At 33.4% G+C, this 18,463-nt stretch overlaps 1 protein-coding gene across 2 annotated transcripts; it reads left to right on the forward strand.

The window, feature by feature from the left end:
• On the forward strand, window positions 1–11,493 carry LOC149560197 (disease resistance protein Roq1-like). Of its 2 annotated transcripts, none has more exons than XM_089824544.1 (7): window positions 1–582; window positions 876–962; window positions 1,063–1,382; window positions 1,997–2,154; window positions 8,467–9,494; window positions 9,872–10,150; window positions 10,585–11,493. In XM_089824544.1, the coding sequence occupies exons 1-7, from the start codon at window positions 469–471 to the stop codon at window positions 11,413–11,415; spliced, it is 2,817 nt and encodes a 938-aa protein (XP_089680670.1). In that variant the 5' UTR covers window positions 1–468; the 3' UTR covers window positions 11,416–11,493. The 2 variants fall into 2 exon arrangements, with proteins under 2 accessions (XP_089680670.1, XP_089680671.1); XM_089824545.1 differs by having other exon boundaries at window positions 11–582; window positions 876–973.
• The last annotated feature ends 6,970 nt before the right edge of the window (window positions 11,494–18,463 follow it).

The following is an 18,463-nucleotide window of genomic DNA, read 5'->3' on the forward strand; positions in this document are numbered from 1 at the left end:
AATTACAGCCATACTGATTGCGACTCCTGAGATAACACTGACTGGGACTATTATTATATCGTCTTCTCGGCCTTTCATGGAATGTGGACAATAGCAAGCGTGGAGGGTGCAGATATAATCCGGACAGCTTGGACTGCATCTTCACAGCTCAAATTGAAGAGTGTTTTGAGTGAGAAGATGAGCTTTGCTCATCTTACCAAGGGGTACAGTTATTGTTTTTCTCAATCCTCTATATTTTATTGGTTTTAGTTACCTAATTAATTAGCTCGGTCAGCGGAAGACCGCCATGAAACAGTCGTAGACATTAAAATGGACAATGGCGGAATCTGAAGGAAACAGGGGAGAACGTGTCTGAGAATCGTGTGAAACTAGGTTTCCATTGAGAATATTTTGTGCGCAGCTAAGGCCCTGTAAGGAAGGATTAAAGTCTTGTGAGGAAAGAATTGTAAGGATTGTATCTCTCCACTCATGATGGCATTTCTGAAGGATTTAAAGATCTGCTTTGAAGCTGTGAACACTGCAAACGTTGATGAGTTAATCAGAACCATTAAAACCCTCTTGAAAAGAGACAAGCCTGGAAAGGTATTTCGATTCCATTTCAGTACTGTCTCTTGTATTTTTGTATACTGTATATTTATTTCGCCTGTTTCAATCTTGCAACGGATGTGTATACTCTCTCTTTTACTTAGTGGTCAACAATGAGAAATTTTGATTCGCAAAGATGGGCTATATAACAATTTCAGTCCAAAAATTGGGGTTATTAATGGAGGGATTTTAAATTCTAAGAATTTCTTAGAGATCTCCTTCTCTGCTTCATGGGCACTGATACAACTTTCTATTTCATTTATTGTTCTGAATTGCCATCCAACACAAAGATGCCGCCCGAGTGGATTTCTTTCATCGAGAGCGGTGACAAATTTTTGTGTTATGTCAATCAACAGGAAGAGAAATTTGGCAAAACGGTAAACTAAATGTTAAGTTTTATACCCTGTTCACAGAATACTCAGATCTGATATTTTAGAAATACCGATTTTCAATGTAGTTTTTTCGTCTTGTTTACAGGTAGATCTGATCAGATCTGATGGCCAAGTGCTAGGCGTTACATCGGGTATACTTGATCAAGTGGGAAAAGCTCACTGGGCACTGGCAGGGCTATGCATAATAGGGCATTTGCTCACGAAAGTGAGCGAAATGTCAGACAATCGGGAAGAATGTTTGCAGCTATTGCAATATATGCTTGACCTTGCCAGCCACATCAACAATTTAGAACGCCTACTCCTACACGAAAAGGAAAAGGAGAAGCTAGCAAATGCACTAGCAATAATTGTTAAGGGATCCATGCTCTGCGCTAAACAGCTCTGTTCTGATAAAAAGCTCTTCAGGTTAAAATAAAATTTGTGATATTGTTATCAGGATTTAACTGTGTAGTTCTTGAGTCAAACTCATTGATCCATGTTTCATGAGTATCTCTCATATAAATAAATGGAACACTTAGCACTCATTGGATCTAGGTGATATTTGCAGAGGTGAAGCACCCGCACATCTCCGGAGGTTACCCACTCCAGCTTGAGCACACTTAACCTGGGATGGTTAAACTCACTCTGCTTGCAACCCCATTTGCAAAACCTTCATGTTGTGCCTTATGAACCATTCATTAGAAAGTCCCTTAAGCTCATCAAGTGATAAATAAGAGATATTTCCACAACAAGTCCACATCTATCACACTGTTTATTTATTTGCTAGAATTTTTAAATTTCATTATGTTTAATTTTTATTTCAAGATTTTCAATCATACTGTGATCTATCATTGAAATCTGTGATATATGAAATAATGTACAAAAGAGCATTAAAAAAAACTAAACACAATCAAATTCAGAAAAATCTCTTCTCATTCATTCATTCAGATAATATTCACCTATTTGTCATGGTTGAATTTCATACGGTGGTCTTTATCGTTAAAATATGTTTGGTCTCATGTGAGAAGTTTGGACTGCAGGTTCCTGAAGAGTTCACTGGACGCGAATAATTTGAGCAGCCTCCGCGCAGAAATAAACGTTCTCTATCCAGACCTTACATTGACAGCTGTAAGAGCAACATTGCAGCAGCAGCCCCAAAGACTACCTGTAAGGCAGCCAGATCGTCCGACTCAAGCAGGTATTTATAAGTCTAACTTTGTTTACTTATATTTGCTTCTCAAGATTTGTATTTATATTACACTATCTTACAACTTTTGGCTTTCAGTACTCCAATCTTAAATATCACATACTAAGAATGAAGTTAAGCTTGATAAATAAGTCAATTTTGACTATTTAATACTTTTAGTCTAGGAATCAAGCCTTAGAGTGTGATGTTTAAGCGTCCACTTTCAGACTGTTCTTTCCATTATGTTTTTTTATCTTACTGTACGTTCTTTTTAAAAATTAGTAATTTTATTGCCTGTTTTATGGGAGCCCAGTTGAATCATTCTAAAGAATAAGTTAAGCTTTCAAGGAACAAACCATGAAAAGGCTCACTCTCAGACTGTTCTTTCCATTATGTTTTTTTATCTTACTGTACGTTCTTTTTAAAAATTAGTAATTTTATTGCATGTTTTATGGGAGCCCAGTTGAATCATTCTAAAGAAAAAGTTAAGCTTTCAAGGAACAAACCATGAAAAGGCTCACTCTAAACCTCGCTCCACACAACAGGGAAGGTAATAACGACTCAAATCATCTTTGACGGAGTGGGAGACAGTTTTCACGAATAGAACAATAACTAAAAAGTAAAAAGTAGAATGACTCAAAAATAACATACTAATGTTTGATCCTTAAGTTAAAAAGTGTTAAATAGTTAAAATTAACTTATTTTGTGCAATCTTAATATTTTTCTTAGTAGACAATGACCTAAAACACACTCTCCCATACCAACCCTCAATACTTTGACATCAAATTACGAGTTTCAGAAAGAATAAAGCTGACATGTATGCATCGTTCAGTTCTCACTGGCAAAGTCTTGGCGTGCAAATTTTCATCCACCAGTTTAGTTTCTCATACAGCGTTTAGACAATTAATTTTGCCGTGTGGAAGAGCTACATAATCTCTAGATATGTTTAACTGAAGTTCAAGCATTGTTCAAAACAGAGTGTTTTCATCTCGAGTAGTAGTACAAGGATCTGAATGTCACTGACGATCTATTTTTCGATGTCAATTCTGTATAATTGTTAGTCACTGATTTGTACTTGCAACGTTCGTAAGGGCGCAAGGAAAAGACCTCTTATCAGTGGCATAATGTAATTGGAGCTGAATCAATGAAGATTTACTTTTGGGTGTGTTTTATCCGTGCTTTGTTTCTGCCCTGTTTCCAAATGTGTTGAGAGACTCTGTTCTTGTCAGTCTGCCTGTGTTTTTTGAAATCTACAAATGGCAGCAGAGGAGTGAGGAAAAGATGCTGAACATTAGATTGTTAGAGAAGAAGATCAGGACAAATTGGTTCAGGTTGATCGGGGAAAAAGAAAAACTGTCTTGAGTCCAACATCTCTGATTTATAATAGATAAATCACCACCATCTAGGGAAGGTAATTTATTCTGTGTTTCCACTTGTTTCGGAACCACATTTTTGAAGTGCAAATTATTTTGAAGGCAAAATCGAAGAAGCCTAGGCTGAAAGTTGATGCCATTAGAGTCTAGATGAGAGCTACACAACTTACTTTTGTGTTATATACTCTTGTTTAATCAGGAGATCTTTGCTATTTATTTTTTAAATTAATTATTATTACATGTTAACTTTAAGCAAATTAGAAAACACAATCTCTTAGATTAGAGGCTCACAATTTGCTGTTCTGTTATAGGTACTTGCCTAACTAGAAGATCTTTGTTAATAACTGAAATCAAATACTTAATTGTTCTAGCCAAAGAAAGAAATCAAGTTGTTAAGTCACACCTGTTTGGTTGGATATAAATCACCAACTCTAAATGTGAAGAATTGTTGTCTGCTGAAAGAGATTTCCTAGTTTGAGATAAGTTGTTGCATGGTTGTCGAGTCTTCCCAAACAAGATATCTGCTATTTTTTTTTCTTATTAACAAATTGTGAAGGTATACTTATGAAGTTGAGAATTTTTTTAATAATAGAAAAATAGGTAAAAAGGTGAAGCAAGAAAATGACATTTTATTATTTTTAGAACTCTTTGAAAGATAAATTTATGAAATTGAAAGAGTAAATTTAAAATTGAAGAAACTATTAAGAGTTGAGAAAGGATGCATATATGAGAAAATTTGTGAAAATAATCAAGAATTACAAGGAAACTCTTTGAAAAGTAAAATTTACTTTTGAAGACTAAAAAATTAGTCTTTGATGTTGCGTATGATACACATTATTTGTATCCATTTGATATAGATGATGCAGCTAATGTTTCTTTAGAGAAAGAGATTGAAGACGAAAACAAGCACATGTTTGTAGCTATGGATACAACTTATCATAATGATAAGAAAGGTTGTCTTAAAAATAATATTGGTTTGAAGATTATGTGAAAAATAAGAATTAAAAGAAAAAAACAAAGAAAACATGGAAAATAGATAAGAAATCACATTGAGCCCTTTTAGAGGCTAAACTTTGAAGGCCTAAGATTTGGTAAGAGAGATTAATCTAATGTTGTTAGTATGAGAAGTTAAGAGAAATAAGATAAAAGAGTGCAATGTTATCATTGCCATAGGGAAGGACATAAAGATAATAAATGTTGGGGTCCTCACCCTTGTAGAATTTGTGGGTTGAAGAATTAGCATCAAAAGTCACATTGCAATAGATAAAGTGTTAGCCACTCTACACCTAGATTATTTTGTCTTGTTGGAAAAAGGTGACGGAGATATTGAAAATGTTGTACAAACCTAGAAGTTTGCATGTTGAAAAGCAATAGTTGTGGGCCAAGGTTTAGATACTTGAGTGAAGTAGTGAAGGACTACTAGTTTAGATTGGCACATGGAAGTGTTATGAGTCTTCTCTATATCTGGAGAAAAGAGGAAAAATTTGAGCCTCGTGATCTCTCATGAAAGAGAGAAATACGTAAACAAATAGTTGACTTCTACTAGACATATACTATGTGAGTCCATAAGAGTAAGTTGCAAAAATCTAATTATTTACTGGTTTGAGATCAAATTGTGAGTATCAACAATAACATACACTTAAGAAAACTAATATTTGTCTTTTGCATAATTTAATTCTTGCTGACCAAGACTTGCCATTAAAATTCCTTTATATAGTTGGGTTTGGCAAGCACTGTTTAGTCAATAAATTTTTTCATGTAGAACACTCATAAATTGTCAAGATATGGTTAACTAAAGTTTAATCGTCATTCAAAAATAGAGTCTATCCATGTCAAATAGTAGTTCAAGGATTTGCATGGCAATCTATTTTTAGATGACAATTCTATATAATGGGTGGTCACTAATTTGCAAGTAAGATAGAATAGAAATTTATAAGAGTAGAAGTAAAAGAACTCTTATCAGAGGTATAATGCAATTGTAGCTCAATTAATACAAGGTTTGTGTGTGTTTTATCAATGCTCTTTTTTTAACCTAATACAAGATTTGTGTGAGACTATTTTTATGTTTCAATCTACCTATGGATTTTAAAATACCCACAAACTAGATAATATGCCCAAAATGTAGTAGTTATGAACCTCTAGATCCAAACTAGAAGATTGCAGAAATATTTGCACCCGTCCTAGTGATAACCAGAACAAAAAGACCAAAAATGTGTAGATTACCCAGATATACATTTGGTACAAAAGTGACAACAAGCTCCCATAAAAATCATCAATAGCACAAGAAGATTGTCAAGAGAAAAGAATTGAAGAATAGAAAAGTTCATGTAACTAAATCTAATTTAAACACTTGCACCATAGATATGTGAAAATAATGAACATTAGATTACTAAAAACAAATAATAAAATAGAGTTTGAATTGAGAGTGTTAGAGTGTCAAAAAAATAAGAGGAGGAGGATATAAAAGTCCATGTAACTAAATATAATATAAACAATTGCACCAAAGATATGGGAAAATAATAAACATTAGATTAATACAACCAAATAAAAAAATAGAGATTAATATTCAAGACAATACATATTTATCATATTTCACCAAAATGGCTACATACACTAAAAATATCTCATTTTATAAGTAATTACATCACACTATGTAGAATGTGACGAAACATAAGATTTAAAAGGATCACATAAGTGACTTTTAAGTTTCACATACAACAAAACAAGCTCAACAAACTAGGAGAAATGAGCTAGTTGATGCCCATCTACTCATTGCCACCACATCCAAACCCCAAACCCCCAATTACCGCTACCCTTCCCCCCTCACCCCCATAAGAAGGTACTAATAGCTGATCACACATGTACTAATAGTTGATTATTTTTTTAGTTTTTTTTGTTGCCGATTGGTCCATTTGTGCAAAAAGTACTATAGTGGCTATTGGGTGAACATTTTAAAATGACACTTTTTGACCACCTTGCACTCTATGAGTTCTAAAAAGAGCTTCTTAAATGTGGGAAAGATGAAAGGTTAGCCTTAAAATCTTCACTCACCTATGAAGGTTCACCCGAAAAATAGAAAATTTTGATATACATATTAGGAACTATAAGTGCGCGAAGTTAGCCTGAGTAGCTACTAGGTCATTTTCCCTACTAACAAAAAATCAAGAAGTGTTCCCCATGTGAAAGTACCAACTTCTTTGTAGCCATTTGGAAGCATTCAACATCAATCCTAGAATCCCAAATCACGAAAGCCTTTGAAAAACACGATAGATAATTCTCATCATCATCCAATTCAACATCTTGCTTTGTATTCCCTCAAGCCCTATCTAGATGTGCATTGCTTTCATTCCCACTCATCCCACTTTCTAAAATTCTAACAAATTTGAGTTATGCATACTTATTCAAGGCATTACACCAAGTTGAAAAATTCTTAACATATTTATTTATTTACTTATAATTATTTTAAAAACCATTGTGGTTATGGAAATGCATATAGATTGTGATTTGTTCAAGTCATTATCTAAAAAATAGAGTCCATGAGCTATCTATTTCTTTATTAAAGTGATCTAGAGATAATATAGATTTTGAAACTTTTACAACCTTTCTTTGATGATTATTAGTAATAAATCTTAAGAAATTCAATTTTTCTCTTCTAAATCTATTTTTTCTTGCATCTCTTCATACATTATTCTATAAAACATATTTTATTCTATCAACTAGTATGTTTTATTATTTATATTATTTCTAATTTTGTATTATAAAATATTTATTATTATTTTAATTCCTATATGATATTTTAATTTCTTTTGTATAATTATGGAATCATTTTGAACCTAAGGTTGGATGCAACAAGTTCAAGTGATATGATTCACAAACATTTCATGTTAAGAACATCCTTTTAGACTCTAAGTAAGCATCTTTTGATCACATAGAATTAACTTAGGTTTAAATCTCTTTTAAATTATCATGCATTTTTTTGGACAAAAAAATTATTTATCGTGTAACTATGAAAAAAATTATAATATCAAATTTTTATTAATTTTTAGTGTTTAATACTATTAATACTCATAATTATGGCTCCAAAATACCTAAAGTACATGAAAAGACCCAAATCTAGAAGAAGATAACATAGTTGTTCTTATATGTTTCATTTCTAAACATATTAATCATTTTATCTCTCCCTTTTCCACAATTATAAATCATGATAATTTAGTTTCTAAAATTATATCTTGTGAACTTTCCAATCATCTTCTTTCTTTCTAAAACTCTTTGTTCGTTATCCTTTGGTTGAAACTATCATGTTTAATTATTTGTTTATTGATTCCTTTGGTTTTAATATGATTTATTTCAATTGTATTATTTCAAGTGATAAATAATTGTTAAATATACTTGTTCTAATGTGATATAATCAAGTTTTCAAGTTACCTTTAATTCATGAATAAATTATGAGTAATGCTATTAGATTATTACAATTCATATTGAAATTTTGTTTAATAATTGTTGTGTAAGAATTTTTATAATAAAGAACCTTTACACAATCTAAATGAGAATATTTATAAGTGAAATCATGGTTCTTATGGTGGAAAAATCAATTTTGTGAAGAGTTTTAACATTACAGTTATATAATCAAGAAGACTAAAACCATTGTGAAAGGAAAGTATGAACTTGTAAAAAAAAAATTAGACTCTAATGATATAAGAGTCTAGATATTATACATAAAACGGAGGTTTTAAAGATCACACTTAAACAGTTAAAATTAACTTGCTTCATTCAAACTTAAGTATTTCTTTAATGTATGATTTTTATAAATAGCCTACTAACAAATACAAGTATTGATTTTTAAAAATAGCCAAATATAAGAATAGAAGTGACCAAAATTTAGTTAACTCTCAAAATTCTCTGTTTCACCATCGCTTTATACCGTCTTACAAATGGTATTGTTTGTATTTAGTTGGTCTTGAAGTTCGAGAAGGAGAAGTAGAGGACATGCTGGAGATGAGCAAGCAGGACGATCAATTTAGAGCTGTGGTCATTTATGGCATTGGTGGGATTGGGAAAACATATCTTGCCAACGCCGTATATTCAAAATTAAATTTGAGCGGCTACAACTGCTGCAGAGTTGTGATGGATAGTGATCCTCTAAAAAATGAAATAAAAAAGCAACAGGAGCAGATTTTGAAGGATGCCTTCCCCAACTACAACTGTGGAAGAGGAATAGATTTAAGAGACAAAGAAGAAGGCAGGGACCATTTAAGAAGAGCTTTTCAGGAAGCAAGTAAGCCAGTGTTTCTGTTTATTGACAATGTTCTTCGGGCAGAAGACCTCAAAGAACTTTTGCCACAAGACTTGGAACGCCTTGGCAAGCATAATAGACTTCTTTTAACAGCAAGAAACTTGAAAGCTGCAAATATGTTTAAGAAAAGGTTCCGCCATGGATATCTCGTCGAATCCCTCCCGAACAGCGATGCCATAAGATTTCTTTGCAACGAAACAGATAATCATATTCATATCAAAGATGTGGACAGCATCCTGGATATTTGCAATGGTATACCACTTGTCCTCAAGATTGTTGGCGCTGAATTGGAAAACCAGGAATACAAGGCGGACAAGTGTAGTGAGATACTCAATGCTCTGCAGACAGGAAAGGAAATCAAAGGAGAACGTCTCAGTGAACGCATGGTGGATTTTGTATTCAGGGAGTTTGAAGAATTTATCCAAGAAGCATTTCTAGACATATGTTGCTTCTTTAATGGTATTAATCGTACACTTGTGGAGTCCTCGGTTGGATCCGGGGCGCTTAGAGCACTTCAAGATGCAGCCTTGATCACAGTTAAACTGGAACCAGAGTACTATGCCCCAATGCAGGAGAATGAGGAGATAGTGGTTGTTCATGATGTGATCAAAGCAAAAGGGCAGAACATGACACAATCCACCAGAATTAGAGATATTGAGTCTTTTCAAACAGCCGTAGAAGAAAAGGTATGTCTATTTCTCTTGGCGCTGGCTAAGTTCTAGACAAAACTTACCAAAATCACACAGTTAAATTCTGATAGCAATATTACAAAACGTACTAAAGACAAAAATGAAAAAGAGAGGATAAACTTAATTTGTTTTCAGATTCACAAAAACAGAATGATGTTTCTCTCAAAATTTTTGTTCTTTTCGATTATGAACTATGCTAATCGTGAACAACATCAAATGCTAAAAATTTCAGAAAAATTCATGATATTTTCGATTTTTTAAATTTTGATTAACGATACATTTTATCTGAAACTTGGCTACATCCATTTCTCTTTGATACATTCACACTATCGTCTTTGCTCCAACGAATTTTTAATGGTTAATAAGTTTTGCAGCGTCTCGAGAGTATCAGAGGGATTGAACTCTGGTGCGACAAAGGCCATTCTTCTTACGTGTTGAAAAGGCAGCACTTAAATTCAATGAGCAAATCATTACGAGTTTTGAAGTTGGGACCGAACATCAGCGTCAGCAATGAGAGCAAAATGACATTTCCAGAACTGAGATATGTTTATTTAGATCACAATATTCCTTTTGTACCATTCCATTCAAAGGCCCTACCCAAATTGGCTGTATACGTTGGTCCTCTCTTCAGAGGTGGTCTTAGCATTTATAAGGTAAGCCATTTTTATTTTCTATCACTTTGCACTTAGAAGGAGCAATGTAGAATTTTGCTTATCTTTCTAATCTGAATCCGATTGCGTGGGTATTGTTTTATAAATATTTTTAATTACATTCTATGATCTATTATCAGGATGAAGAGAGAAAATACAAGAAAGAAAAATACCATTTACAGAATGATGCTTTCTCTCTTTATAGTGAGAGTAAATTACTAAATATAATCTGAAACATTGATTAAAAAAATATGGGAGCATTCAATGAATTATAGAAATCTACTTACTAAAATTTAATTTGTCATTGACTGAAAATGCTCATTGCTTTTTCGATTTTTTACAATTTGATAACAATACATTTTGTAGAAGGATAGCCGTGTCCTGTTTTATCTACTCACTAGAATTTGGTTTGTCATTGACTGAAAATGCACATGCAGTTACCCCAAAGTTTAATCCATATCAGCACATTCCAGTCCGAAGGGAAATGCAGAGATTGGGATGAATCAAAGCCAACGCAGGTCACTCCGAATTCTTCTCTACAATACCTAACGTTAACCTCATTTTCAATGAAGACGTTACCAAAGGGACTCCATGGTTTCAGTGCATTGAGAACTTTGAGATTAGAGAATTGGTATGAAATGGAGGAGTTGCCAGAGGTGATATGTGGACTACATTGGTTGAGTACACTCAGTCTGGTGAAATGTAGCTTCAAAGATCTTCCACATTCGTTTGGCAACCTTACAGGTTTAGTGAATTTGTCACTAGAATGTTGTGACAAATTGGAAGAACTGCCTTCCAGCTTGGGAAATCTGAAAGCTCTCGAGTATTTAAATCTGAAGAGGTGTACTTCTTTGAAGAAGTTGCCTTCAACTTTTGGGGAACTTAGGTCTCTGGAGGGTCTGAATATGAAGAAATGTGTTCACTTAGAAGAGATACCCGGATTTAAGAAGCTCACAGCACTCAGATATTTGAATATCCAGGACTGTCCAGAATTAAGGCGGGAGTTTGCTAACGCTCATAAAGACTTGCAAATCGAAGAAAAGGGAATTGAAGAGGAAGAGGAATTACCACATAGATCACTTATACGGTTTATCGGTATACAAATACGAATACAGGAAATACCACTTAAAGGTGCATCAAGGCTTGATATACCTAATGACAAGATACTAAGACACAAATGGTCAGTAGTTGTAGGGAGTGTTATATTATTCAGCTTTTCCACCTATTTATTCTATCAGATCCAAATAGACCCCTCTTTAAATACATAGGAATTTGTAAAACTTGTATGGAAGAAGAGTAAATGTATTGATTAATAATTGAAATAATATTTTTTTTTATATACCAAAGATTATAATTCTATAAAATTTTCTTATTTACATTTAATAAGATGTTCATCTAAGAAGTTTTCATATATAGAGGAAGCAAGTGATAATGGTATTGAGCTTTTGCATCTAAAAGAAATTGTACAATAATTGGATTTCAATATTCAAAAGAAGGTTTTAGAGAAAATCTACTAGAGCTCATGGTTTAAATTATAGGGTTTGGGCACTTACAGAGATCAAAAGATTTTGTCCCACCTCTTCCCCAAACAACATCCCAATTTATTCTTTGTCTTTTATACCAAACAACATTCTGCTAAGTCGAGTTCCTTTCAATTCAACTTTGCAAGGGGGCAAGTGCACCAAGTTGCCAACACAAAAAGTGGTCACATAATGAAAAAAACATTAATTTTAACAAAACTCCTTAGTGTTATTTAAATTTTGAAATCAAATGACATGGTGAAAATATTGAAAGTTCTTCATAACCCATGACACAAGTTATGAAGAACTATGAAAAATGGCTTAATAATTCCTTAGTCTTAGTGTGTTCCGCTCCATTTTATAAAATTTCATCATTTCGATCAATTTTTAACAATGCCACATCATCGAATTAGTTTCAAGATCTACACTAAATTGGCTATCAATGTCGAGCATCAATTTTTTTTCATCTCCACAAGAGCTCCAATAATTTTTTTGGCCATTCAAGAAGAATATTGTTGTAGATTTCCTTGTTTGTCATGGTAATGCACCCTTGGCTCACTTTCAAACCCTTCTTCCCCCATTCTTCACATACATACAAAAACCCATCACTAAATTTTCCTACATGATAAAAATAAAGGAGAAAGTTAACTAAAATGAATTGATGCACCCAAGAGTCTTCATAGGAAGTCTTTGTCATTTCTTCAAAAGATGATTTATCTTCGGGTTCAACCACAAGAATCTCTCTTATATCCTGTCCTTACATTGTATTGTTGCATTTCAATTAAGTCTTCCCTGTAAGGGTTGCCATTTGGATGAACAACAAAATGAATGATTCCAAGATCAATAGTCTAAATTTCACAAGCTAAACTTTCCTTGATAGAATTGGTATTTGAATCTTTTTATAAAACTCATTGTGCACTGTTCCTTGATGCATAGTATCTTACAAATCAACCAAAAATTGGGATACATGATGATCCCTTCAAAATCTATGAAATAAATTCCATTCTTAGAGGCATCTCATGAGGCAAAACATAACACTTTTCAACATAAGTTTATGAGTAATTCACCATTTACATTGTTTGATTTATATTCCATAGAATATAATAAATAACTTTTGTTCTCGCATTTAATTTTCAAATAAGAAAATAATTTAAAATTAGTCTTTCTCAAACACATCCAAATATGAGCCCAATAAAATAAACAAATTACAAGTTATGGTCTCTTTACCAAGATCCATTTTCTCTGCAATAAACTAGAAACAAAAATTGTAAACCTGCTTAGGGCATCCAATATCTTTCACAATATAAAACCAAATTATCCCAAACTAATTTCATAATAAGTTTTCTTGAGTCTAGTTTCAAATAGGTACTCCATTAATTATTCCAATCCATTACATGCATGCAAATCTATGCCTACAACTCCTTTGAAGATATTTAAAAATAAGTTTTCACTAAAACATCCACAACTTCCATAAGTCTAATTGATAATGATTTAAACAAAAAGTAAATGAGATTATATTTACATATCTTTCGAATGAATCCATTTAAATATTGTAATTCTTCCATATGTATTAGTACCAAGTGCTATAACATGAATGGTGTCAGGGAAACTGAAATATGCAAACAACCACTTTTATAGAAATGCTCATAACTTATTTATTTCTCCACATAATCATTCCAAACCAAAACTAAAAGGAATTTTATACATCCTAATATCCAAATATATAGATTTTATATGGTTTCTAGGTCATACATTTCCATACAAGACCTGGAACCAATACAAAAACTAAAAAGCCAATCAAAACAATATAGAAAAGCCGACAAAATAGATCCAAAGTGTTTTCTTATTCTCCTTCTAATTAATTGATTTGGAATGACCATTACAATTATTATTTAATGGTTTTTGGTGGTTTATAACTTCTCAACCACCCTATTACATGGTTTTAACCCTTTTTGCACTCTTTGTAATATTACAACTTATAGTTTTGTACTTTCTTGACAACTTTACATTTATTACCTTTAGGCATTACCATTGATTCCATTACATGGAATATAACATAAAAACATATGGAATTACATTAAATAATTAAAATATTTCTTGGGATCATCTCCAATATCTTTATGACTAGGTACTCCTGCACCATACTCCTGAGGTTGGAAATTTTTCATGTCCCATGGAAATGCTCAGGTGAGAATCTAAAAACAAATATTTTGCCTCGTTGTCTTCATCACTTGATTGATGCCTCTGCTGCTTCCTTTATTTCTTTCAAATGCTTCATATTAATGGAGTTTATATTGGTTTCTTTCAATGGTGCTTCCACCATTGCCCAATAGACTTGTCCATGTTGCTACACAACTTTTGTCCCTCACTCGGGAGTCTGTTCATGCCTCTCTCCCCAAGACTATTGGCAACACACATGACCATTTCCTATGGTCTTTGGTAGATCTTCCTATCCACCTACTACAGCTAAATGAACCAACACCAATCTGAAATCGCAAACTTGCATAACAAGAATAAAAACAAACCCAACCACTACTTGGTGTAGATTTCCTTCTATATACACACTCAAAATCCTCTGAGCTTTGATACCAATCTGATGGAGAGAATCTTACAAATCAACCAATAAGTGAGATACATATTGATTGCTTCAAAATCTATGAAATAAATTCCATTCTTAGAGGCATCTCATGATGCAAAACATAACACTTTTCAACACAAGTTTACTAGTAATTCACCATTTACATTGTCTGATTTATATTAAGTAGAATATAAAACATAACTTTTGTTTCTGACATTTAATTTCCAAACCCTTTAAAAGAATTCTTTAAAATCAGTCTTTCTCAAACATATCCAAATCTGAGCCGAATAAAATAAACAAATTACAAGTTATGGTCTCTCTACCAAGACCCATTTTGTCTATCAGAAACTAGAAACAAAATCTGTAAATCTTCTTAGGGCATCCAATATCTTTCACAATACAAAACCAAATGATCCCAAACTAATTCCACATTAAGTTTTCTTGAGTCTAGTTTCCAAATATGTAATCCATTCATTATTCCAATCCATAAATCATTACATGCATGCAAATCTATGGCTATAACTCCTTTGAAGATATTTAAAAACCAGTTTTCACTAAGACATCCACAACTTCCATAAATCTGATTAAAAATGACTAAAGAAAAAAAGGAAATGATATTAGATTTACATATCTTTCAAATTAATCCATTTAGAGATTATAACTCTTTCATATGTGTCAATACCAAGTGTTGCAACATGACTACTGTCAGGGAATCAAATATCTACAAACAACCACTTTTTATGGAAATACTCATAACTTATTCATTTCTCCACATGATCATTTCAAACCATAACCAAAAGGAAGTTTATTCATCCTACTATCCAAATATATAGAGTTTATATGGTTTCCAAGCCATAAATTTCTATACAAGACCTAGAACCAACACAAAAATTGAAAAACCCAATCAAAACATCGATACAGAAAAACCTCCAAAATAAATCCAAAGTGTTTTCTTATTCTCCTTCTTCTAATTAATTGATTTGGAATGATCATTACAATGCTTTTATAGTATTTTTTGGTGGTTTATAACTTCTTAACCGCCCTATTACATGTTTTTAACCCTTTTTGCACTTTTTGCAATATTTTTTGCACTTTCTTGACACCTTTACATTTATTGCCTTTAGGGATTACCATTGATTCCATTACATGAAACAAAACATAAAAATATATAAAATTACATTAAATAATTAAAATATTTCTTGGGATCATCTCAAATATCTTTATGACTAGGTGCTCCTACTGTAATGTCCCTTTACTGATTTTTTATGATATTTCCAGCCTCAAATTAGAACTTTAAAATCAAACAACCAATATTACAAAGATCTGCCAATTTCCCAATTAAACCCAAATCGGGTATGTCCAAATTAGTGCCAAAAACTTCACAACTTCACAAATTATTAATAAATCTGAAAATGGATATTTTTACAGAAATTTCAGTAGCATAACAGCCTAAAAAATGACATTTCCAGATTTGTATAGCCTTTACACAACAACTCACAAATGTAGGGCAAAACTATGCTCAATCGGGCTCCCAAAATTAACACAAAAATGCCCGAAAACACCACAAAACACTCATAAACTATCTCAGAAGTTTAATCACGACCCAATACATATATTCAGCTCTATTTTAACATCATAAAGTCTAAAATACAGCAGCAAACCAAACTGATATGAAACACTCAACTGAAAATCCAAACTCAAACCAAAAACAACCCCGAAAACACCCAAACCGGCACAATTCAGCACAAAAGAAAACTCTGTATGAGCATGCACATGGAATGGCTTCAAACTCCCATCCTTAGCCTTCCTGGAAACCTGCAAACTCCCATTCTTGGGTCTCCTTCTCCACAGGTTTGGCAGCCTTTGAAGAACAACAAGAAAATTAGCAAGAATCAAGATGTAGAATGAGCCCAAAATGCCTCCAAACCCCTTTTAAAGAGGACATAACCCTAACTCACGTCCAAGAGGGGTTAATAAAATATAATTTAATAATAATTTTTATTTATTAGTCCATTGGTTTCCAAAGATTAGCCCCTTTTTTCGAAATTTCACCTTTTTGGAGCCTACCTGCCTTAACAAAGTTTATTTTTTTTTAAAATTATTTGAATAGGGGACATGACAAGTCCTCCCCTCCCAAATATTGCTTATCCTCAAGCAATGAAGGTTGGAATTCTCAAGAATATGTGCTCCTTCCCAAGTTGCATCCTCTAGTGGTAATCATTTCCATTTGACCAAATGCTCTATGATGCTCCTATTTCTCAACCTTTTCTCTCTTGTATCCAAAATCTCTTCTGGTATCAAAACTAATTTCCCTTCATCATCAAGAGGTGGTAATTCTGTAGATACTATGGTTTGCTGGCCTAGAACCTTCTTTAAGCAAGATACATGAAAAATATTATGTATTTTGCTGTTTGGTGGGAGCTCCAATTCATAAGCTACCTCTCCTACCTTCTTGATGATTTTATAAGGCCCATAGAACCTTGGCTTGAGTTTCTCTACCCCGCTTCTCTTCAAGGTGCTTTGCTTATATGGCTGCAACCTAACAAATACCAAATCTCCCACCTCAAAAGATCTTTCAATCCTTTTCCTGTCAGCATATATCTTTTTTTGGTTTTGTGCATGTTGTAGATTATCCTTGAGGGACCTTATTATGTCTTGGCTTTGCTTGATGAAATCACTTGCTGCGGGTGCTCTGCTATCAGAAAGTATTAGATCAACAAAGGAAAGGGCATCATAACCATAAAGAGCACGAAAAGGAGGCATACCAATAGACATGTGATGAGATGTATTGTAACAATACTCCCCTAGGTGTAACCATTTCACCCAAGCATGTTGTTGATTTAAAACATAGTTCCTCAAATATCCTTCTATCCATTTATTAACTATCTCTATTTGTCCATCTGTTTGAGGGTGATAGCTAGTACTGAGAGTGAGTTCAGTTCCTGCCAAATGAAAGAGCTCCTTCCAAAAGGAGCTGAGGAATCTACTGTCTCGGTCACTAACAATGTTTCTAGGCAAACCATGTAATCTAAAAATTTCCTTGAAGAACAATTCGGCCACTTGTGATGCCTTGAAATCAGATGTGATAGGAAAGAAATGTGCATACTTAGTTAGTCTATCTACCACCACATATATGCAATCCTTACCTTGAACCTTGGGCAACCCAGTGATGAAATCCATGGAAATACTTTCCCATTTTTGTTCGGGAATAGGAAGTGGCTGCAACAACCCTGCAAAATTTTTTTGCTCACTCTTGCTTTGTTGGCATACCATACATTCCTTAATGTGTTTAAGGACATCCTCCTTCATACCCTTCCATGAAAACCACTCTCGAATTTTCTTGTATGTCTTGAAGTATCCCTGGTGACTAGCCAAAGGTGTGTCATGAAAGGCCCTCAATATCCTCTCCTTAGATTTTGACCCTGGCACTAAGAAGATCCTGTTCTTGTAATAAATCAATTCATCAATAACCTTGTACCTGTTATCATCCACTAACTTATCCAAAATCTTGGTGGCAAATGAATCTTTAGCATACTCTAAAATTATGGAGACCTTCCAATCAGCAGAGATAGATGATAAGGAACACAAAGTGGGCTTTCTTGAGAGAGCATCAACAACCACATTATTCTTTCCTTTCATGTATTCAATATCAAAATCATAAGCTTGCAATTCGCTTACCCATTTTTGTTGACGATCATTCAAATCCCTTTGGTTCAAGAAGAACCTGAGGCTATTATGGTCTGTCTTTACAATGAATCTCCCACATACCAAATATTGTCTAAACTTATGAAGTGCATGCATGATTGCCAACATTTCCTTATCATAGACGGAGTACCCTTTCTCTGATTGATTTAATTTTTGACTCTCAAATGCTATTGGATGTCCCCTTTGAGTTAGGACAGCCCCTATACCTTCTCCCGAAGCATCACATTCAACAACAAAAGGTAAAGAGAAATCTGGAATTGCAAGCACAGGGCATGAACTCATTACCTCCTTAAGCTTATCAAATGTTTTTTGTGCCTCTTCTGTCCAAACAAAAGCTCCTTTCTTTGTCAAATCAGTCAAGGGGGCAGCAAGCTGAGAAAATCCCTTGGAAAATCTCCTATAGTAGCTACACAACCCGAAGAAACCTCTCAACTGTGTAAGATTAGTGGGTGGAGGCCAATCCAAAATTGCCTGGATTTTTTGTTGATCAACCTGTACTCCTTTAGAGCTTAT

Source organism: Cupressus sempervirens, chromosome 4 (assembly GCF_028749045.1).
Source record: "Cupressus sempervirens isolate cs-2001-9-10 chromosome 4, ASM2874904v1, whole genome shotgun sequence".
Taxonomy (NCBI): Eukaryota; Viridiplantae; Streptophyta; class Pinopsida; order Cupressales; family Cupressaceae; genus Cupressus; species Cupressus sempervirens.